The sequence below is a fragment of the Ammospiza nelsoni genome, chromosome 9 (genome assembly GCF_027579445.1).
Source record: "Ammospiza nelsoni isolate bAmmNel1 chromosome 9, bAmmNel1.pri, whole genome shotgun sequence".
Taxonomy (NCBI): Eukaryota; Metazoa; Chordata; class Aves; order Passeriformes; family Passerellidae; genus Ammospiza; species Ammospiza nelsoni.
Window position 1 is genome coordinate 17,849,198 of NC_080641.1, and position 24,585 is coordinate 17,873,782.

The window sequence follows — 24,585 nt, forward strand, 5'->3', positions numbered from 1 at the left end:
TTCATGGCCATTTCTTATCCTCATTGCAAAAGGCACTATATGAAGCATAGTCTCTCTGTCTGAAGTTGTACTGAGATATCGCTGTGGCACACAAAGGGAAGGGAAGTGCTCATGGATCTCACAGATTGCATAAGCTTATGTGAATTGAACAAGTTTGTTAATTATTTGTCAAATATAGTCAGTGATACTGAACTTTGTGTAATATGCTGACATTATTATTCATGGGGTGAACAGCTGCCGGTGGCTGAAATGTTGCAAACAGAATAGACACATGGCAGAGATTATGATTTCTGAAAGAAGCAGGTTCAAGGAGGTAGTACACAATGAGACAAACGTGTCACAGGCCAGTGGGTCTGTGCTTACAGATTTCTGCACAAGAGCCCGGAACAGCACAGATGGCTCAGACTGCCACCCAACTAGCCACAGTCTGCTTCCAATATTATTCTCAGGTGTTGCACCACCACACATTAATTCTACTTCAGAATCCGACCCTGCAGAAAACAACTATGACTAAAATAATTAACAGTCAACTTAGTGCCTTGTTCAGCCACTCTGAGATCAACACTCCTCATTAAAAATGGCCATTGGTCCACTTGGTCACCTGCACTTTGATGCAAAATTCAGAACTGGGAAGCCTCTGTTTTAATTTAGTCAGTAACTTCTGAGAAATACCAAATACACAGGCAAATCCAGCAGAATGTGAATACAGCTGATCCCTCCCTTGTACCGCTACACTAAACAACAGGTGTACAAGCTCCCAAGTTTGCACAAACCCCATGATGCTCACGGGCAAGTACACTTTCCTTGGAACTGTTTCCAGGTACACTCAAAAAGCAAAACAAGCTGTCAGCTGTTGCAGGTTTCGCCAGTTTTCCCCAGGAGAGCGCGGCTGAGCCGCCGCAGCCCGCGGTGCGCGGAGCCCTCCTGAGGCCCCGTCCCGCCTGTCCCGCCGCTGAGGGCCTGGCGGCCCCGGCCGGGCTGGGGCCGTGTGCCCGCGGGCCCGGCAGGGAGAAGCCTCTCTCGGTGGCGAGATCAGCGGGCTCTTGAGGGGCCCTGCCTCACCTCCCACAGCAACGCGGGCAGAGCTCCAGTGTCCTCTTCCCCAGTTGCCATCTGCAAGCTCCAGAGTAGCTTTCAAGAGAAAACTTTCAGCCACCAGAAACATTTCATCCCTCTGTTCCCCGACTGAGCTGCCATGAAGGCTGAGGCGGCAGCTCTGACCTTACCAACGCCCCCCAACACTTCAGCGACTTGCCATTTTTACATTTCTTTACCCTTTTTTCAAAAGAAGACTTATTAAAAGTTTATACAATAGAATAATAAAGTAATTCCTAAAGAAAATGCTTGAGTAGAGAATTAGAAAAAATCCTATTTTATAAAGCATGGAATGAAATAGGGACACTGCAAAACATATTCAGTATACCAGGCACCTGTGCTGTGAGACTTTGATTTTACAAAGCAGAGCTGAGAAGTGAAAATGCCTTCTCCATAGTGACAGGAGTTTTACTCCAAAAGTTAATCACTGTGTCACTTGGGTATTTGTAAATCAGTTAATCAAGACTGTTGTCTTAGTGAAATTGCAATACTGTAACTGAAATTATATAAACATTCATAGCAGAAGGTCTGCTAACCAAACCCCTCCAACTCAGATGGGGCAGCTGATACTGACACCAACATAAGAATCTCAGGTTTATGCTTTTTTCCTAATAAGTTGATATTTTTGTAATAAGTGTTGTTAGCACATTTTAACATTCACCTTGAGTTAACAATCTCTCCATTGTGGGTAAACTGCAAGAAGTGAACAAGCAACATCAACTGCAAAGTTTGACCTTTTTTAAAAAAAAAATCACAAGAAAAGGTTAATTCTGAATTAAAGAATTTTATTTTGTGCATTTCAGAAATGAATAATGACATTTTCTAAAATCAGTGGTTGCTGTGATAGACAGACATGTAAAGCTCATGTTTCCATTTTACATTACAACATGCAGTGTGAGAATGATACATTAGTTTACTTGAATTCTCAAGTTAATCATCTTTGAATAAATCAAGAGCTATTAACTGTGTGAGCATTGGTAACAGTTACATTATTTCAATTGGGAGGAAAACCAATTTTTAAAATAACATAGATCAAGAAGCACCAACTGGAACACAATGGATGCACAGTTCTTACTGAGTTATTTAGTTTAATTCTATTTTACCAATTATAAGCTTGCATTATGGCAAGTCCTTGAGTGTAAACAATAAATGATAATGATACAGCTCAGGATCAGTCAATATAAGTCAGCTATTTTTAGGGGATAATGACTTGATCTATATGGATATCAGCTCATTTTATGTTAAGAGTTAACATTGTTTTCTTCCATCTTAATTTTTAAACTGTCTGGCTTGACAAAGTGTTGAGTAGCTTTTTGAGGAAAAAAAAAAGAAAAACCCCAAAACCAATAAACCACCCCCCCCCCAAGAAAGTTAATAACCTTAAATCTTACTTTTTTTGCTACTTAACAGCAAAGTCAACCAATACATATTTTTTCCCTATTTAAAATATTTGTCACTAAAACTATGCTCAACTAATCAGTGCAGAAGCAACATTATAAATGGGCATGTTTAGAAGTTTCATAACATATGTATTTTTGCGTACACAGTGGTGATTTATCTTTAAAATTTTACTATTAAATTAGGAAAAAACCCTAGCAGTGACAAATATGCAGTCTCTATCAGCAGTGCAGGTTGCAAAACTGGAAAGCAATCTGTACATAGCAATAGGAAGGTTTTGATGAAAAATTACTCATGTTTTTTTCCCAACACTTAAAGAGTGTTATTGCCAATGAATATAATTTTGACATCTGGTGGAAATCTTCAACAGTTATAGCTCTTAAGCTGTACTTCCAATTTTAAAATGTTTTCATGAAGTAAGAACAAATTCTTTTCTGCCATTTTGTTCCTGCTTTCCAAGCCACAGGAGCCATAAAATATACCTTGATATAACACACAAGAAATAAGTATCCAGGAAAACAGTAAAGCTAGTGAAACAGTAGGACAGAAACCTCCATATAATTATCAAGAATTTTGGAAAGTTCAGTGCAGTATGAAAAATACTTTCTATGCCTCTTGCACATTAAAAAAATAATCTGTAGCTGACATTTCAGTAACATTTTTGATCAAATGACATTTCTTATGCATTATGTTGAGAAAATAAAAAATTCCCAACCGATGTACTGCAGCTCAAAAGTTCAGGTATAATACAGACGTTAACCATTCCTAACTTCTAAGGACTGAACACTTGAGCAAGGGAGTTAAAATCCTTATTAACCTTTCAAACAAACAGTATATGAGTATAGCCACTTGCTGCAATTCATCTCTTGAAACGGTTAACTTGCCCTTACAGTATCTACCTGAAATACATCTCCCTGAACAAGACAGCATGAGCACGGTACTTTAGACAGAATACAGAAACTTTAAAGTACAGACATGGTAAAACCTTGATCTGTGTTTTAGTGCATTATAATTACATCCTGTATTTATTTTTTCAGCATATGTTGTCTAACATTCAGAAATAGTGCTTTTGCTTTTCTGCCTTGTGGTGTGGGAGGTGTTGTCAACCTCACTCCGCCTATTTATTGCACTAAGATGAAAAAATTTTATGAAAAGTTGGAGAATTACCAACTGCTCTCCTCTCAGTCTGTGAACCCTGAACTTAATAAGGACATGCAGGTATCCAAATATGAAGAAACATGTTTAGCATCATGTTGACTGGATTGCCCCCAAAGGACACCACACAGTATGCTTATTGTTATTGGTGCAATTTCAGAAGGCCCAGAAGCCTCATATTCTCCTCTCTGATAGTAGGCTACTATGTCTTTCCATTATGTTAAGCATTTCTACCTGATTAACAGAGCTAGGATTTTCCCAAGAAAGAAGGGCTCAGGTGACCCTATCTCTTCAATAAATTAATTTAATAAGCAGTCAAGCACTTTGGCCTTCCCTAACATATAGGCTGTGCATTGTATGCATACTTCTTTTGAATTAGCCATGGTGAAAACCAGATATAAATGAAAAAACAGGTTTGCTATATGGCTCATGGTATTTAAATAAATCTAAAGACAGATTAACATTGGATGTTACCTCGTTATTGCTTGACTTAACTCTCAACGTAAAGTTTTCAAAATTTTATACGTAACTTCAAAAGTTGATTTATTACAGTATTCATACACTTGATTTCTGTGGTTGTTTAGTGGAGTGTTCAATTGAACACATACAGAAACATCCCCATTATACAGTTCAATGGAGAGATAACATATTATGCCTTCATTCATGCATGGTGCTAGAGCAAAAAGCATACCAAACTTAGAAAGCTAGAGGTTAATCTACTCCTCCTTAAGCATGCATTTGCAAAAACATCCATTTACTCTTTAAGAGGCAAAGAAAAAAAACATAAGAGCTGTGCAACTTATTTTTAGCTCAGGAAGGAGAAAATTTACTTTCTTACATTAAGATTTTGTTTTGAAAAGGCTAAAAAACCAAAGCTACTTAAAATTGAGTTTGTGCATATTCTTAAAATTGCTCCTTACTAAAAGTTGCTGCATCGAGTGTGCACTGCAGTTTTATTTTATTGTCATGCCCTGATTTTCAAAACATCTAAGCCCCACACAGTTATAGGGCACAGAAGCTGCTGGCATTCAGCATCTCTGAAAGTCAGGACACAACTTAAGTGATTGTGCAAAACAGTTAATTTCCCTTGCAGTGTAAGCCAAGTGTTCATCTATGCCCAATAATAAGACCACAGAAGTTTCACCAAATCAATCAAAATAAACTTTTACAAGTCATAAAGGATTTCAAGGATAACACCAATTGACCAGGCCTGAGTTTCACAGCTAAAAGGACAATACTGCCCATTCTCATTGGTTAGTTCTGGAAGTCCTTTCCAGGATGATCTGATAAAAGAAAACAGAAATGAGTACTGTTGTTAGATTATAGATTGAAAAAAAAAAAAAAAAAAAGAACATTTCATTTTAAAGTCTTTTGGAAGATAAGCTCAGTAGGAAACTGAAAAGCTTGACTAAAGGTCTGCTCTTCTACAAGCATAGTATAGCCTTTAATAATTGAGACCTAATACTTTTTTCACCTGCAGTTGTTAATTGTAGTGGAAGTGTCTCTTCTTCAAAGCAGACTCTCTGCTACTAATAATAGCTGAACTTACACAACTGGTGTGCTGCTCCTGTTTCTCATTCTGGTAGTTTTGCATTTGGAAGATGAAATAACAATGGCATTCAAACTATACTTTAAATTGACTATCCTGCTAAAAAGTGACAAGGGCTGGAAGACAGCATGATTACATTAACCTTCTTTTCCTCCTTAGGAAAAAAAAACCCTCCAACAAACTAGCACGCTTACAAAAATAAATCCTGTTGCTATATTAATTATTCTGTACAGAAACAAAGTATCAACACAGAGTATTAAAAAAAAAAAGGACGCTATTTTAATAAGACAGAAAAAGCAAAGAGTGTTACTAAATTGCAAGTTATTTCTGATACTACCAAACAAGAGGCTTGGTCAAGACACTACAGAAGGGAAAATATTGCTTCACAAATCCTTTTTTTTTCCTTGTGTGGTCAGACAAACTCTTTCGTCATGAATCCTGAAGTACTCTTTTGGGCACAAATAAATAGATATTTCATGTGCTGCAGGACAGATTATATGGAAGATATATCAAGGGCAAGGTGTTTTGTTTAGTTTAGTTTGTCTCAAATCCTTATTAATTAAAATAGACAGCAAAAGAGGAAAAACAGTGTGTGCATTTGGTTTGAGGGAAAACACAAAATGCAAGTTCCTCTGTCTCTTTAGAAAACCAAGGTTATTAGTATGACAGCTTCAGAATCTTAATTTTCTCACTTAGAACACAAAAAATCTAACAATATTTTACATCATTTTATCTGCTGCAATTTTAATCTGCCCTTCAACTATTATGTTCTACAAAGTTTATTTTTAAATACTTTGATTTTTTTCAAAAATAACTCACTGACATTTTTTCTGAAACTGACTTCTTGTATGAAATAAGATGCTAATTTTTGTGTCTGATTTATTTCACCCAGTCTTCACATGGGTAAGTACTAGGAATTCTGCAACCTGTGAAAGGCACTAGATCTCACTTGTATCTGAAATCTGACTTGAGACCTGCAATTGCACATATAGCAGTCAATTTCCTATCTAGGAAAGAGATCCTCTTTATATAGTAGATCTGTACTGTTAAATGCATTTGGATGGTGGATACCACTAGCTTGGTATTTTGAATATTTTGTATCTGTGTTTGTTGTTACCTTACCTTTCAAGATGAACATAGTGGCGAGAAAGAACATTCTTAATCATGACTACAGTTTTTGCATATATCTCTGGACCAATCAACCTAGAGAAATACAGTTTGGCACGAAGAAAATATCCAATTGGCCACAGCCATTCCTAAACAAAGAAAGAGATGATTATCAAAGCAGTTGGTTTGAAAAAATGACTACACTTTCTCTAAAATTGAAGGAGATAGTTCTTACAGGTCCTTGGTGATAATTAAACCCTCTGGCTACATTGTAGTTGTCATTGTCAAGAGCATTATCATAGACTCCACAGTACACCATATCACTGCAAAAAAAGAAAAGTATTATGCAAACAAAGTCTTAATTAAAAATGATACACAGAAAATGAGAACAGAAATTAACCAAAACACTTGTCATTTACATTTATTGATGGTTAAGTTAGGGAGGTCTCCAATAAGTTATGTACTTTACATGACAGTGAAATTGCAAATAAAGTTTAAATTTGTAGGAAAATGGTCAACATCTTGAAAGGGCTTAAGAGTCATAATTCTATCCTTTTACTTTTACTCAAACTGCAGTGCTGTACACTGTATCAAACACTCTATGTCCCAAGATGCAAATTCAACATTTTTGGTATGATACCAAATTTGACTTGCTTACTGTGAGCCATCCAAAACCACCCAGCCACTGCCTACATAAAGAAATCAATTACATGGACTACAAAATAATTGTTCTGGAAGTACTTCCTGCAGCCTTATTTCATTGGTATAAATGAAGATTTCACACCATCACCACCACCCCTGCCCTACATCAAATAATTCCTACTGTTCTGTTTATTGTCTTTAGGAATTACCACTTGACCTTATCTCTACTGTACTTACTCTGGGTCTAAGGTTTTCATGCCTAATGGACCAAGAAGCTTTTCCTCTGCTATCTGCAGAGCTTTCCAAGCTCTCTCAGGTGTAAACAACTCAGGGGCCTAATAAAATAATAAAGATTTAATGAATAATATCTGTGCATATACATACATAAGGCTGTGTATACAAATGCAGAAGACAACAAAAAGCCTGACTTTTGCATTACTGAATCAACTTCTGGAACCTGAAAGTCAGAGTAAGCAAGAACACAGAAGGTATCCAGTTATTTTTTCAATTTTGATTTTATTTTATAAACCCTTGACAAATATCATTACTGAAGCTCTTTACAAATCCAATGAAGATAAAGACTCCTTCCTTTTTAGCCAATTTGATGGGAAAAGCAGCCTCCCAGACCTAGCCATGAAAGATATTCTGAATACAGTGAACACAGCAAATTGGCAAGTCCAGTCTTGATATATTTTTAGGATATAGTCCAAGATGAACGAATATTAAAAGCATGGAAAAAAAAGCTGCTTTCAAAAAGTTATTCCAAGCAATGTATGTTCCTGATAGAATGCCATGCAGACAGACCTTAAAATTGTCTTTATAACTGAACTAAGCTTGCATTTAAGTGCAAAGCTCTCCTCCCACTCCCCCACACTTACCACAACCATTGCTATTGGAAAATTTGGCCTGAGTTGGTAATCACACCATGGACTCGAAGCTCCATAGCTGTCCTTATAAATTCCACGTTTGTGTACAAGATCTGGGTGTTTTTCATTAGGATCTGATGGATTCTCAGAGACAAAGAACAGCTTTTCAAAGTGTCCTTGAATTTTCCTGTCCCACTCATCATATGTGATAATCTCTTCTTTTCCTGCAAGATATTATAGATGGTTTTAATTTTCTGCAATCAGCCACAGTGACAACAGCAGAAGTATGCTTCTTGAATTCCTGACACTTAATATAACAGGAGCAGACCAAGAGCACCTCTCTCAGTTTGTGATTCCCTACATTTAGGCCAATTGTACAGATCACAGGAGCTACAGCTCACTGAAATTTCTAGTGAGACTAATGCAACATCAGAGTCTCCACAGAGCACATATTCACTTGGGCTGGCTAAGCTTGAAGTAACTTTGTGATTAGAAAAGTACTCCCTCCAAAAGATAAGGGACTTGCTATGATATTTACATAAATATTCCCAGCAAGGGGCTTTCTATGTTATGAGTACTTGGGGAGGGACAGAGAGCTAAAATAACGTGTCCTGCATCATTTTAATTTGCATTCTTGTACTGAATGATGCAATCATCACAATACACAATAACCTTACCACTCACACCCATTTTGAGAAAAGGTATTCAGACTCTGAAATTCCTTTGTAATCCACAGAACAAACTGTGTGAAATATTGAGAAGACAATATAAACTTCTAATAAATTTTTATACTAACAAAATTATTTTGATCATACAAGATACTTTCTCAAGTTTTTGCCCTTTTACCCCTAAACCTTCTTCTGAGGTTATATGGTCACTATTTCATTGTTTTAGTTATTTTTATACCCCATTAATAAAATTATGAGATGTGCCTGTTTTTACCATGTCTTTTTACAGTGACTCCACGAAATGGAAATATGTTTTTCCCAGATAAATCCATCAACCAGCGAACAGCCGACTTGCACAGGCCAACCATTTCCACAGCAGAGCCATCTCTAAAACAATAATGATAAATACCCCTCATTATTTACTTTAAGAAGGCTATTAAAGTTCAATGAGTAACTGGAACAATTAAATTCTTAAGTCTCTTATTTAGACAATATCTTTTTTCTTATTTTTTCTTATTTTCCTACTATTCCTCTATTTCTCAGTCAGGGAATGAACTTGATTGTAATCTGTGTAGCAAATCATCTTTTTGCGTCCAACAGCCTTATTTAAAGTGGTATTATCATACCCAGCTAATTAGCACAAATGGAAGATAATTTTATACCAGTGATTAAGAACATAAAAAAAGAATCAACCCCAAATGTGGTCCTCTGATGTTAAAACTGTGTTCAATACAAAGCTAGTCAACAGCACACACACTTCTGTAACTTAGGTAATAGTTCTGCCATAAGAGACTACTCCTGTCAAAAGTGCGGGATTAAAATTAGGACTAAATGCACTTCTTGGACTTGCTTCTTTTTTCAGGTAATATTCATGTAATCAGTATATGCAAATATTTCATATTGTATCACAATCAGCTTTACTGTGTACTTGACAGAATTTTCTCTCTCATATCACCAACTCAGCCTCTTTTGGAAAGTACCTCAACCACTCTTGGTTACCAATTAAAATGCTTGACTTGGCAAGCAAGATAACGTTTTCCTTAATTCTTACCCATGGATGGCAATTTATTTGAAAATGATACTGTACTAAATTCAAGCAAGGATGCCTGCAGCATTTTGCTAGCACGTAATAAACAGCCTATGTCAAAATGCTTAATCTCAACTCTTAAAATGTAGATGCTGTAAATATTTTTGAATTCAAACATAGAAGTATTCAAACAACACAATTATCAATATATAACTCAGATGGGAAGTTTGAATAACAAAGTCCTGCTAGTACAGCAAGTATACACTATTTCCTAAATTACATTTTACTACCAGAATTCAGAAGTCAACTCTTGGCATGGAGCTAAGACTGTGACAGAAGCCATGGGTGTCACCTGCCCAAGAACACAGCTTCTGACTTCAAATCAGCATAAAGAAAAAAATTCCATAATGATTTTAGTAGGTGGAAACATTTAGAACATTTGAGAGATAACCTCTCAGATGTGTCAATAGAACTCATAGGTTCTGCAGAAGAATTTAAGGTAAAAAAAGAATTTAAAAAAGCCCTCCTCAAGGGCTTTCATACCTCGGAGTAGCGGGAATTCCTGTGTTGCGAGCCTTGTCGCTCTCTCCCATTTTATCCATCCAAGTGCCACAATTGAAGCGGTTCCCTCCAAAGACAAAGCCAGTTTCATGGTCAATGCCTGCAGTTACATTAAAACCTGGCAAGAAAGAATATCAGGTGTTAAGTTCATTTTTTTAGGGAAAACAAAACCCCAAATACCAACACCCCTAACCCAACTTCCCAATAAACATGAAGACCTTCCAACAAGAGATCTGAGGTAGGTTTCTGAAGGCAACTGTACTTTAACTGAAATTTTAAAGGTAACTTGCACCATAACATATGACCAGTTGCTAACAATAAGCTATTATTTAGGCACTTCAAGAATATTACATATACATATAAAGTAATACAGTTTTAGTTACAATAAATGTATATTTTAAAAATGCTCAATAGAAAGAGAAAATAAGAGGAAAAGGAAATACAAAATATACTCATCAACTTCTGTTTTGCACAGCAAGTGTTCTGTGTATGTTACCTTCATCTCTCATTTTTTGGTCAATCTGAGGACCAGCATTCCTTTCTCGGAAATTTATGCCTTCCATGTGTCGTTGCATTGCCTCCTGTATTACTTCATAAAGTGGCTGATCCTAGATCCATTACATGTTTGGATGACATGTGAAAAGCAAGATGAAAAATGAGCAGAAAGCATTCCTTAAACCTCTAGTTTATATAATATTCCAAAACAACTCCCACACCATCAAACATTTTCAAGTAGCATTCTTGGCAATGCCAATAACATTGCATACAACTTTTCATATAAACATTTTTTCAAGACAAAAAACAACAAAAAGATTTAGAAGCTGATGGAATTGTTTTTCCTCCTTGCACTTGGTCTAATCAGGTGATACAAGAAGTGCCTAAAATGTGGAATTCTTGTGCTACAATCAAATTTTACCATAAACAACAGATAGCAACAGGTTCCTGTAGCTAGAAAAATTGACATCCTTTCATTAAAACACTATAGTTTTGTTAAATAGTTCAATTAGAAGAATTTTTTACCACAGTGCCTGCAGGCTGAGGAGAAGAGTCATCTCTTGGGTACATCCTAGAAACAGGACACCTGAGAATGTCTAATCCATTGGGAACAATTTTACAGTACTCCTGGATGCACTGAAGCCACCACCACACAGCATCACGACAGTTGTATCTGGCATGTGTCCCCCCACCGAGCAGATTAGGAATGAGACCATGTCTTAAAGTCCCAGCAAATGCTAAAATGATGTTTCTAGAACAAAAGAAAATCACAGTCTTGACTAAGTTGCCTTCAAGGCCATTGTTAGACCAAGCATCAAGTACAAAGCATACAGGGTTACAATAATAGCAAGAAGACAAATAGCATTTTCAAGACAGATTCCAAAAGTTTGCTGTTGAAAGCTACAAATTACTCAATTTAGCATGCTTCTTTTACAATAAAAAAACACCCATTCCCTAACAAATTCCTCAACATGAATACATTTAAGTCAGTTTGTACAAAATATACATCATCTATTCATATGGAAAAGATAATTTGCTTTTTAATAGGTAGTGATACAGATCCTAAATCCAAATCCCACTAAGGTCACTGGGAAGGTTTTTATTGACCTTGTATATGATTACCCTGGTATCCATTCTGATGGGTGGGGTGGAATGGGGACGGAGGGCAGGAGTAGATGGGAAATTCCTATTAAAATACAGAGAGGTGACAGCAACTGAGGTTATGAGAAGTTTCATTGAGAACCGTTGCGCATACTTTGCAGAAAACATGGATTCCAACTAGCTTTAAAAGGCAAAATCAACATCCTAGTTGACTGCAGATCTCTCTGCATGAGAAAGCTAACAGTTGGCCAAATGTACAGCAGCATAAATACATGCTGATTTACACCAACTAATTTTTATGTTTCTATTATGCGCCAAACTCCACTCAAATTAATATTAACCAAAATACCAAATTCATCTGGCTTGTGTATGGCTCATTTGTCAGGTTAAATATTTATAGCTACCAGATTGCAACAACACACAATTAGTTGATATCTAGTATCAAGAGACCAATACTAGCAGTTACAAAAAAATCAAGACAGACCTACATTCACACTTTTCTGTTTAGAACAGTATTCTCTTTTGCTACTGTAAGTTTTTACGTAAAGAATTCTGAAATTATTGCTCAGCAACAATGATGCAAGTACTAGTGAAACAATCACTTTGTTCAAGGACAAACAGTAGCACTGCTGGAGTTAAAACTACAGAACATCAGCTTTGTATCAGTGCTAAGAAGGTAAAAGTCTATTTGAGTAGTATTTTTAATCCCACTTAGAGGGAGCTCCCAAATATGTCTAGTGCCATTAAAGTTTTATACTGCCCATCAACTGTTTCAAACACCTTGTGCATCAGCTCAGGTTTTGAGAGCATTGCTTTTTTTCTAAGTGCCTACAAAGCCAACAAGAACCAAGGCTAGGCCAGTCTTACCTTGCTTCTAGATAGCGGCCAGTAACTAACAGTAGCCCTCTTAGTGCAATAAAAGTATCCCTTCCCCAGGAACGAAAAATTCCAGAAGAAAAGTGAGGTAAACCTGAAAAGAAACATCATTATTCTTCTAATGAAGTGATATAGCAGAATTCTCCAAGCACACATGTATAAAATAACCAGAAGTAAAAAAACTAATCCTCATATATCTTTCTCCTAGATAAGATGTTTCAAATAAACAATCTCCTAAGACTGAGTTCTTGATAAATACATCCTATTCTAGAATAATGTCTTCTAGAATTTCAAGATCACACAAAAGCATTTCTCATACCACTACCAGTGACATTTTAATTTTTATTAAATCACCTGGCAACTTAACTAAAATTTAATTAAAAGAAACAGAAAGAAAACCAACAAAAAATCAGAATTATGTTTGGAACATTTTGTTGGAAAGAATTTATGCATGAGAGTTGTGGCATCTCAACAGCATAAAGGGATGAGACTGTTCTCAGACACTGTGAAAGACATCTTGCTTCTCTCTTCCAGCAGCTTAAAGATCTACATTCTACTGCAGACATTATAACATGCAGCTTTAGGAATGATCCTAACTGATAAGGCATAATAATTCCAACTGTGACATGCATACTTGTCTTTTCTGCCATTTGTTTCCTTTTATGATCTATTAAACAGAAACTCCAATGGCAAAGTTGCAAACCAGAAGTCTCTTGTGCATGCTTGGTCACTTTAACAAAGTATTTGCTAATTCTCAAATATGGCCTCCACATCTCTGCAAATTTATAGTACATGGCAGCAGCACTTGAGAATCACAATCTGTGTACAATTTAAAAATCTCAGGCACATCTACCAGTGAGTATGTGAAAGGAATATTTAAAACCAAACCCTTCAGTATAATTAATCTTTATGACCAGTTTAAGGGAACACTGTGCCTCTGTGCTTCTAGGTAACACTGAAGCAGGCAGATGGAATGTTATTAAAATCCAGAAACTAAAAGCAATAAAGCTACAAAAGAGTGATGGCAAAAGGAAGAAAAGCACTCCACTGAGAGAGATGCCACTGCATCTGTGGATGCTTAAAAGTTTCCATGGCTTCAGAAAAGGAATGAGCCAACTCAGAACCAAAATAAACTCATTCTAAGCCAGAGAAGATAATACTTTGGACATAGGCAAATGCCCATAGGAAGACTGCCAGAAGCTGGCAGAATATTTGGAGGTATAAATACTACTTGCTGACTGCTTTTATGCTCTTTGCTTTTGGAGAGAGTTTTAGATCAGGAGTTCTTCTGGTCTGCTAATGGTTCTTTCTGAGAATGTGTAACCATAAATTCACTCTTGTTTCTCCATTACAATCCATGTTTTAAATTCACATTTATAAAAGACAGACTAAAACCCCTTATGATAAGTATAGTCATCTCATACTATACTTCCAGAAGCAAGTCTTCTGGAAAGGAAAACAGTATTTTTTTAGATCTCTGTATATGGTAACAACAAATACAGCAAGAAAAGTCTCTAAACAAAGCATTGATATATAAAGCTCTCCTTCCCAACCCCCAAGAGTACTACTAGAGAAAACTTCCATACCTTTAACGTGAGCAAATATTTACCTTAAACACAAGGTAAAGTGAGTGAAATTGCTACATTTTATACACAGTTTCTGACATATGGCTCTCAAATATGATGCAGAAGATTTTAATATAGTTACTAAAAGCAATTTAACTGTTTTGGAAGACTTCTTTTTTTTTAAAGGTTGTTCTCACTTACCAGCTGCCAAGGAAACACAACATTGTTCTTTCTGATTTGTAATCTCATTCAGCCTGTAGGGAACATCATGTAAGGAAGGAGACAGATCTGGCAGACAAGGGTATTTTCCTATCCCACATAACTGAATGGAACCCAAGGAAAGGTGTTTAACAAATGTTGATCCATTCTGCACAAAGCTGTAATTCAACAGAATTAAATTAAAATAACTTCGCATTCAACAACAGCAGTCTATAAAATGTACCCTTTTTCATTTACAGAAGGCTATGACAAGCATTACACGTAAGAAATTTAAAAAACTAGCAATTAACTAATACTAGCATTTTGAATTAACTGATCATTTTATCTAAGATTTAATTTGTAAATCACATTTTCCTAAAATGAGTGCCCAATGTCAAGAATCAAATCTTAATTGATTACTGCCATGGAAGTGTTTATAACATGTACTTCTACAAAACAGTTAAAAACAAGAAGTTGTTTTGGTTTAATTAATGCCTATACACAGCCCTAAGATTTCAAAAATATTTTACTATGAACAAAAGTTTGTCAAAACTAGTCAGTATTTTTAAAGTTCATATTTTTACATATATCTACACAAAGTGCAAATAAAAGAAACTGTTAAGGCATTCCCTGAAATAGCTGATCTCCATTCCTGACTAGCTGATCTCCAAGCATTTTTTCAGAAAATGCATTACGTTCCATGATTGCACAGCCATACCAGATTCTACAAAATGTTTTTTACAAAACATATCAAACAGTATTTACTTGTTCAGTACAGTCATAGCTACAATGAAGCCACCATGAAATGAGTCTCCGTTCCCTTTGCAAGAAAAAAAGAAGCAGACTATCAAGTTATTTCAAAAAGTAAGCAGAGTGCTCAGATAATGGGGAGTAATAATGAAGAAGTGTTGAAGAAGGCATCAAATACAATCTGGTATTTTCTTAGTTACCTGAACTTTAAGGAATCATTGCATTGGTACTAAAATTATAGCCAAAAAATACAGCTTCCAAAGCCTGGCAAAAAAGATGCCAGCTTAGGGTTTCCTCCTCCTAAAGTGCAATCTCAACAGTAGTTATAAATTAAAACACTGGATAGATGTCTGAACACTCAAGTCTGCCAAACCACCACTGTTAGAAGATGGATTTGATAATTCTCTACCAATTTTTCCCTCCTACATTAGAGGACTATGAAAATATTCAAATTGCATTCTCCAGCAGATAAAATTTAAAAGGTTATGATGTATCCAGATGCTTTTATAGCTCTGATAAACAGGCCAAGCATACCTTGACATCTGATGCCATGCCACATCCAGAAGCGTTGTGTATGCTCCCACTAATATGGCATCAAAGTAACATGGGATGAGGTAACGTGGAATTCTCTTTAGGTACACAAACATGGCCTTCAGCCATTTACCAACCTAGTGAAACACAACAGATTTAGAATTTGATCCATCAAAGTTCAAAAGCCAGTGCCTTCAGGATCCATATTGTTACAGTATTATACCCCAGCTGTGCTGTACCCTACTGCTCCAAACTCTCTCAGAGCTAGGAAATATGTTATAGACAGTCTGAATTAAAAAAAAAAAATTATCAGTAATTGGAAATGAAACTAACTAGCAATCTGAAACCCTGAAGTTACCAAATAAGTATTTTTACTCACTTCTGCACAGGCTCCAGCACGTGAAATCAGACGATTACTGACATAATCAATCATCCAGTCTCCAGATCTTAAATTATCGCAAAATGGATGACCCAAATCATTCTTTGGTCTAATGTCTGCCATCACTGACATTAACCCTGAAGACACAAACCCAACTCTGTATTAAAAGACATTATCACAAACAGCAGTTACAATGCAGGAGCAAAAGGTACATAGCAACAAATGCTTTAACTGGATTGCTTCTCTCCATCTGCATACCAAGCTACAATCCAATTCTAGTTTCCTCAGCATAAATCCTAGAAACTTATGGACATCATTGCAAATAACTAGCATGAGGGAATTTGTATGCTTGATAAATGACAGACACTCCTCAGTAATCTAGTAACACCTCAGGTTAGATTAATGCAACTTTTCACTGGAAGTATATTTTTCTTTTACTTTAAAAGTCAAGGCACTGGTGTTAAAACACGTCCCAGGCTGCAGTGTTCAGTTTCAAAGCATTGAGAGAGAGGGGTTTTGTTCTAGTATGAGATTTCCTGGGTACAACACCAATTAGTAGCAAGGTCAAGCAGAAAAAACCTACTTTTTATACCAAACAATGGCAGCAGCAACACAACAGCATTATTGTGCGATGTGATCGAAATTGAGCAGTTCTCCTTTACTTTTTTTACTTGACAGAAAAAATAATGCTGAAACAAACTATTACCTTGGAGTCCTGCATACTTTAGGGGTGACCAGTTTGGTATATTGTAACAGCCTCCACCATCTTCCTGTTCTTCTGCCTCACATCTATACAGCACTTGATTTAGTTCAGCCAAAGTTAGTTTAGAAGCAATTCTGAAAATACAGGGGAGAAGAGAATAAAACCCAAAATAACATCAGTAAGGAAAGATGGAAAGGATTTGACAATCAATTCTCATTTCAGACTTAAATTAAAATACCAAAATAAATACAGTTCTCTCAATACTTTCATCTTGGAAATTAGGAGCCTAATTTTTCAGGTTTTCAAGATGTTCTCAGATGTTTCAGTGTTTATCTAGAAATACAGTATTATGTTCAAAATCACACCCAAACAATCACACCCTAACACTGAGAAGCAGACCATGTTTAAGTCTACTTTAGGCAGCAATTACACAAACTGGGAAGTTTTTCAGTATTAGCTCCACTTAGTATTATACATATAAGAAGAACTCTCATAGTTTTCATTGCACTCTGACAATTCAAACTCCATCTGTATCACCACCACCAAAACTCAACAACCCTCAGCAGATGTACATAATACTCTCAGCTCCTCTAGTAGCTCTCTCAGTCCTAAGTCAGAAGCTTAAAGAACACTTACGAAGAAAATGGTGTTTTTAATATTGGTGCTGAGTGATCATCAGGAAGACTTCCAGATTTAAAATGAGAGCTGAACTGGATCAAATGATTGCGGAGTATCCCCACAGCCTCTTGTGCCTTTGGGTCCAGACTAACTCTGCAAATAAAAATTAGTATCTTGTAGAAGAACAGCACATAGAAGAACTATTCTCCAGTCTTCTATCACACTTTTCAAACCCACACAGCCATATGGCAACGATAATAACATACCTGAATACTATTACACTTCCTGGGGTCAATCTTTCAAATTCTATTTCTTGAACAAATTCATTTGGCCCTTTTATAGCAGTTCCAGCTTGCTTTATGATTTTACTGTCTTTTATCTTAAAAAAGAAAATAAATTTGCAACTGAAATCCACTGTCTTTTTTTCCAATATAAAATATGACAAATTAAAAAATATTGTATCAGAACATGGGTGAAGGAGGCTAATTACCTGGATATGCTCTCTGAGTTCCATTGTGAAATTAGGCAATCCGTTTATAAAATGTAGATCTTTTTTGTAAGGACTAGCACTTCTCTCAATGGTCCTTGCCTCAAGTACTACTTCATCTATTTTTCCTAGAAAAAGTTAAACCATGTTGCAGCTCTTAGGATATTTGAAATGAAAAAAGTGATTCTTTTGAAATTATGAAACAAAAACTAAAATGAAAAAACCGAATATTCAATAGACAAGTCTCTGATGCACAGCAGAAGAACAGAAACATATTGCAAGTATTTTAAATACCTATAAATATTCTTTACATACTCATATGCTGTACTGTATTTAAAATGGCAATTTTTGTCATTTTATAATAAATGAATCATAAAATCAGATGTCTTTTACTGGTCATCAGCTTTCTTAATTTTCCTATTGTCTTTTAGGAGACTATGCAAGGCTGCTTTCCAAACTGCAGCTATAAATGGTTTATCTTTAAGCGGTAACAATTTATTAATACAGAAATTCTAATTTTCTGTATCTTTTAAGTAATTCATAGACATAAGGTATTTAAGTCTTGTAAATAACTTAAAAGATAATGTGATTGATTTTAAAACAAGCACACAGATGCACTCAAAGAACTAAGTATATTTGAGAAGCCAGTTTGGAAAGCTTCTCTTCAGAAACATTTCCAGGTAATGCATAGAAGTCATTATACTTTGCTACTTTTATGTACAGTAAATACTCTGCATAATTAATTATGTACTGCATACATATACTATGTATTAATGTATGTAATGCAAACATTTTGTCTTCACATGAACTTATTCAATACAGAGATTTATCAAGATGTATTTTCAAGCTACAAAACCGCTATATATATTTGAAAGCTGAACAACAATAGAATCAATGAATAGGATAAAATTTTAACCTTTTTTTCCCTGTACAACAGAATAAACAATAATTCCCCCAACTCTGTACAATTACTATGAACTATTACTAGTTCACAAACAAGACCATAACCCCCCTCCCACCACAGGGAACTTGCAGCAGGATTATACTCAATATGAATGTTTCTGAAAACCCTAAGCATTGCAAGTCTATTATTGGTTCTTAAACCACTTTTGGGACATATATGTTAGTCCATCGAAAAGGAGTGTTATATACTGAAAGTTCTCATATGGATTTCATGAGCATGTGCTTGAAGTTAAAAAGCATAAATAACTTGAAACTTCTGTACATGACAACAGCTTTTGGAAAGAAGTTTGTTTACCTGGGATACACATTTCAGGTACTTCTTTACTGTAGAAACAAGTTTTAGGATCTCTGAAGGCAGTTCGACACACAGCCACAACAGACTGGTGTGTGTTAGGGCAGTGTCTTGTCACTGCAACTATATCTTCATCAACTTGATCTACATACACCTAGAAAAGACATAACATTGCAACTGTGCTCACTCAGAGCACACATATGAAGAAATCACAGTGTTACCCTCACTTCTTGCCTGATTAAAGCCTTTAGCCCCCAGCTCCTGATGCAGCCTGTTTATGGCCAGCCTTCCTGCTAGAATTCCTGTTTGGAAATTAACTTCACCAGAGGTCAGATGTGCTGCTGAACTCCACTTTGAATAAAACCTCTCTTCAGATACTACAGAGATCTGTAAAAAAAAATCAAACAAACAAATTTAAGCAAATATGAAGTACTCTGGGAAATAACTACACCTTGAGGTCTGACCAGTAGAAAAAAAATCAAATTTCATAAGAAGCTGGACAATCTGAAATAATACAAGTCAGCAAACTACTTGGAATTCCAAACAACATTAAAATATGAGTTCTATGATGAGAATAAAAGGTATTTTTAAAGGTAGCTTAGGAGTTGAACTGGAGACACGTACCTGGTGTGGTACCAGCTCATCATAGCCTTTGGTACTTCCTGTAGCACAGCATGCCATGGAAACAATCATTGCACTAGGAAGAGCATCATAAGCAGATCGGTGCTACATCAAAAAATATATAGGTAATGAATAGTGAAACCAAGAAAATTCAAACCTCCCAATTCAACATACAGAAGATGCACTCAATCTAACAAAGGAAATGCTAATCCCATGGTCATAATTTCCTCAATTATGATAAAAATTATTGGAGAAAATTTCTACAAATTAACTAAGAAAAGCAACTTAGAAAAATCCTCAAACTAAGCACTCCCTGCCTGCCACCTTCTCTCATTCCTGTCTGTAAACAAGCTGAGAACAGGTCAATAAGCTGCTTATAGCAGCTGGATGAAAGACTCAAACCAGTTTATTTAGGAACTTTATATACTCCTCCCTTGAAAGACAAAGTCTTGAATGTCAGAAGGTATTGCTACAAAATTTTTTTCTCTGCATGAAAGCTTGAGCTGAACTGCATCTGTTCAAAATATTGTTCAGGTTATCAGGATCAGATCAAGCCCTCCCACAGTTCGGAAATATCACTCACGAGAATATTATAGGTAATTTTTGTTGTTCTTGTTGTTTATGTGCTCACCTGAATTGGACATTCATTATCATGTGTAATATCCATAAACAGTGCATGAGCAATAGCTGGCATCAAAGGCCTCAAACGTGGCTGAACGAAAGATCCGACAGGCTCACCTCCAAAGCGATAGACCAACCTCCCCTCTTCGTGGCTATTGTAGGCAGTCATGGCCTCTACAGAACAGAACACCTAAGTGTTTGCATAACAATAACTACCACACACACAGCACTCACAAATATGTTAATGTGGCATTTAGAAGTTGTTATTTTGGTGTGTTCAATCATTAGAAAAAATAAAATCAAACACATATAGCTATATTCTCAGTGTGGAAACACAGCCTTGGGATATTCAGTTTACTATAACAGATTAAGGAAGAAAAAGCTAATCGGAAAAAAAGGATAAAAAAGCAGAGATCAAAACAAACTATTTCTCACAGGCTTTAAAAAAATCATGCAACAAAAATCAGACATGATGCAGGACTTACATAGCAGAACTGTGCTACAACTCCTTTTTCCTTCACTAGATCAAGAATGAAATATTTAACCTTCTGTAAACTAACAAAGGAGGTCCTCTCTTATTTTATGGCTAGTACTTTATTTTCTGCCAATTATCAAAAGTCACAATACGGAAATTTAAAGCACATAATCCAGTAGAAAATTTTTTCTCGAAAAAGCATGTCATCTATAATCTCTTGTTGGAAAGAGACCACACACGCAGCAAGCCTACCTCTTATTAAGGAGGTAATGCCCAGCCTATTCACAAAGATATTGTCCAGCTCCTCACTTCCTGTGAACAGTTCAGCCACTACATACAAATCGGCTCGCAATTTTCTAGCTGTGTCCAGCATGTACTGCAAAAAGCACAGCCAAAAAAGCCACAGAAAGAGGAAAGGTAGATACAAAAAAGGACAAGTTTCAAAGCTAGGCAGGGATTGGACAATAGGAAAATGCCATGCAGCAAAGATAAACAGAAAGCCAAAATTAAGGAACAAAACAAGTTGTTACACAGAAGAGGACACACAAACATAAGCAAAACCAAGAATTAGCATACAACACAGGAGAAGTTAAACAGAACATGAAGAAAAGGTAATTGCATAAGCAAAGAACATGAATATGTAAGAAAAATAAAAAAGCATACCAATGTTAGTTTCACATTTAAAACTCCAAACCATACATGACAATCCTACATAATTTTCAACTGCTTATTGTACCTCTAATCAGGCTGGTAATTCCCAGGCGGTTGACAAAAACATTGTCAATGTACTCACTGCCCGTGAAGAGTTCAGCTATCACATAAAGATTAGGTCTGACTGATCTGGCTGTTGCTAGCATCTCCTATAGATCACAACACATTTTTAATGCAAGACATCCATTGTCAGCTATGTACACACAAGCATTAACATGAATGTTAACAGAACATAAATGATCATTCAATATATGCAGCACATTAAAAATGTTGGTAACATGAAAGTTTCAGAAAACCCTGGTTATATTTTACAGATATTACTTATAGATTGAGTAATTCTAGGAAATTTTCAGTAGACTTCAAGCTAACTACTACTTTTAAAACAAAATCTTAGCTCAAAATACAAGAGCAAAGGTTAGATAAAAGAGACACCTACTGAACAAAGAAATCTGAGCAGCACTTCAGTTTAAGCCTTTGTAGCTACCCTTACAAAAATAATAACACTAAACAAAAGAATGGCAGAAGTTTTGAAAAGGCTGCATTTAGGAGCTACTTACAAGTTGTATGGACAAATCAACTTAAAAACAATTTTAGAGAGCTCTTCATAGGTTTAGGTAAGCTCTGTTACAAAGTTCTAAGCACTAACAAGATGCACTACTCAAAACCTATTTAAAGCTGATTTACTAGGCAAGTACAACTTTGGGATGTAGTCAGCTGCCTGGGAACAAGAAGCACTAGTCTCAGCAATACACCTGCCAGATGAAACTTGTTGCAGGAGTTCATTACCAGCTTTTAAATTCTGTGAAGTGAACCACTTCTTGTTTAATTTAGCAATAGCAAAATATATATGGAAAAAAAAGAAAAAAAAACCCCAAAAAAACAGCCAGACTTTCAATCAAGTCTTGGCAATGCCTCCAGCTCAAACTAACATACTGGGTACTGGCAGTCATTGCACTATATCCACAGCTCAATGAGGGAAAACCTAGCCAGGCCCATCCACATCCACAGTATTTCAGCTAAACTAGAGAGGATACAAACTACATAAACTACACCACTCTACTGTTTAAGGTAGCTGAAACCATTTCTGAACATCAGCAGACAAGAAACCTTGATTTCATGCAATGAGGAAGATTCATTCCCAGTTAAACTGTGCCAAGTAAGTCCTGTACTGTTGCTGTGAGATCTGCAGGATCTTTGTCACTGACAGGAGCTACTTTCTAACAAACATGTTTCATTTTGCGTACCTCAGCTACATGAATAGGTGTTGAGTGACAGTTGTCCAGACGAACACCATGGAAATACTTGGCAGTGATTTCAGTGTATTTTTTCATATGTGCCCAGAGGTATGGGCAGTCTTCAGGTTTATTACCATAACGCAGTTTCACACTGTCTCCCCAGCAAATGAGCTCTCTTCTCAAGTACACATTTGAACCTGTAAAGGAGATAAATTCACTTTAGTGTGTGTGTGTGTATATATATATATACACACAGAGAGAGAGAGAGAGAGAGAGAGAGAGAGAGAAAGAGTATAAGAGTACAGAATGTGCACCAAAATGAAAATGTGGCATTTTCTACTGCTGAAGAACAGAAAAACACTAATGAACAGTAAAAATTCTAACAAAAACCATATCAATTCAAAAATCTATATACACTACACTTATGTAAAATTTCACACTCTTCCATGGGAACATTTAGCTTCTATAGTGATACTGCAACAATTCTTCATATTGAAATAAAGTTCCTTTTAATTCTTCAAAATAGTATAAAAACCTGCACTTCATAAAAAGAAAAAAACATCGAACAAACAAGCAAAATGAGTAAATGAGTAGTTTTGTTTTTCACACTGGTAAAATTCCAAAAAGAATCTAATTATGTTATCATAATCTGTCACAGTAACAATTTACAATTTTATCTTCTATTAACAGCAGACTCTGATGAACTTCCAAAGCCAGTAAGCAAAAAAAAAAAAAAAAAAAGGAACTGTAAATTACCACAAATTCCCAAAACATTCACGTAAGCACAGCCAACCCTTTTCTTCACTAACAGCAGCACAGCCAGACAGAGAGAAAAACGGTGTTTCTTTGGATGTACACTGTGATTTTTTCAAAGGATCATTTAGAGAACTGGCTGCATTTGTTTTGCAATTCCTTTATGGCGCCTTTGTGTACCACATTTTCACATTGTGTTCTAAGTTGAATTTATGTGTGGCATAAAACAAAGGCATAACACAAATATAAAGCACTGACAACCCTGTAGCTGAGTTACAAGAGAAACCTCAGTAATGGAAATTAAGAATGCCAACTAAAGCCAGCGACTGAGAGGAAAAAACCACAAAAATCTCTCTACAAGAAAGGGCAATAATCTGAAGGCAACTAAACAAAACCACTTTGAAACACATACTATCTCAATCCTCGAGAAGAATAAAAGTAAATAAAATTTAGTGAAAGGGGTGTAGATGACTTTGCAGGAATTAGATGTTTGCTAACTGCAGATCACTCTGGAGATCATCAGATTAGGTTGTAAAGCAAACTCAAACTTTCAGATGTTTTTTAATTACAATTAAACTGGCCTTTGTTTCATTTAGTTTACCAACTGAATGGCTACTTTAAACACAATTTTTTTTTTGCATTTATTGGATATCAACACTGTCCCCAGAGGAGTTAGAATGCAATATTTCAGTGCATGGTGATTTCATGCCCTATTTTACCTTCACAAGTAATCTGCATACTTAATTTGGATTTACTGGGTCATCTCTTGACTGCCTGACTGCCACTCAGTGGACTTTTCAAGGATCCAGTTTTTGCTCACTAATGCAGTAAAACACTATTCACCTTTTCATTGCATTAGTTTTTCTGCCACACTGTCATTGTCTCATAGAAATGCCAACAAGCACTGGTGTTGGAACAAAGTACAAAGTAAGCAACAAAGACAATGACAAAAGTGGGGAGGCAGGACATCCCCATTTCAGTGGCAGAAAGCTGGTAATTTCCCTCTCAAATCTTGTAAAACTGTACCTCAAATTCCAGTTCTTATAGCTCATCTGTATGCTGAATGGGAAATTAAAGTTCTATAAGCTTAGTATCTGCTATTCTGCAGCTTCATAGGAATACATCTAGAAAACAGACAAATTA

At 36.0% G+C, this 24,585-nt stretch overlaps 1 protein-coding gene across 2 annotated transcripts in view; it reads right to left on the reverse strand.

Annotated features, from left to right (window-relative positions):
* Positions 1-1,859: 1,859 nt before the first annotated feature.
* AGL (amylo-alpha-1, 6-glucosidase, 4-alpha-glucanotransferase) overlaps positions 1,860-24,585 on the reverse strand; it is a 34,279-nt gene continuing 11,553 nt past the window's right edge. Inside the window, exons 12-34 of one of the 2 annotated variants that reach the window (XM_059478099.1) lie at positions 22,699-22,886; positions 21,480-21,603; positions 20,279-20,442; positions 19,651-19,752; positions 19,261-19,413; positions 19,030-19,180; positions 17,775-17,899; positions 17,551-17,663; positions 17,303-17,437; positions 16,670-16,800; positions 15,964-16,100; positions 15,588-15,721; positions 14,307-14,482; positions 12,532-12,634; positions 11,089-11,314; positions 10,565-10,676; positions 10,051-10,186; positions 8,755-8,867; positions 7,825-8,036; positions 7,184-7,281; positions 6,540-6,627; positions 6,320-6,453; positions 1,860-4,931 (exon numbers count right to left, since the gene is read on the reverse strand). In XM_059478099.1, coding sequence (XP_059334082.1) covers positions 4,814-4,931; positions 6,320-6,453; positions 6,540-6,627; positions 7,184-7,281; positions 7,825-8,036; positions 8,755-8,867; positions 10,051-10,186; positions 10,565-10,676; positions 11,089-11,314; positions 12,532-12,634; positions 14,307-14,482; positions 15,588-15,721; positions 15,964-16,100; positions 16,670-16,800; positions 17,303-17,437; positions 17,551-17,663; positions 17,775-17,899; positions 19,030-19,180; positions 19,261-19,413; positions 19,651-19,752; positions 20,279-20,442; positions 21,480-21,603; positions 22,699-22,886 — 3,173 coding nt within the window. In that variant the 3' untranslated portion in view covers positions 1,860-4,813. Of the gene's footprint in view, positions 4,932-6,319; positions 6,454-6,539; positions 6,628-7,183; positions 7,282-7,824; positions 8,037-8,754; positions 8,868-10,050; positions 10,187-10,564; positions 10,677-11,088; positions 11,315-12,531; positions 12,635-14,306; positions 14,483-15,587; positions 15,722-15,963; positions 16,101-16,669; positions 16,801-17,302; positions 17,438-17,550; positions 17,664-17,774; positions 17,900-19,029; positions 19,181-19,260; positions 19,414-19,650; positions 19,753-20,278; positions 20,443-20,995; positions 21,120-21,479; positions 21,604-22,698; positions 22,887-24,585 lie in introns of both variants that reach the window. The other variant, XM_059478100.1, reaches the window with a different exon arrangement.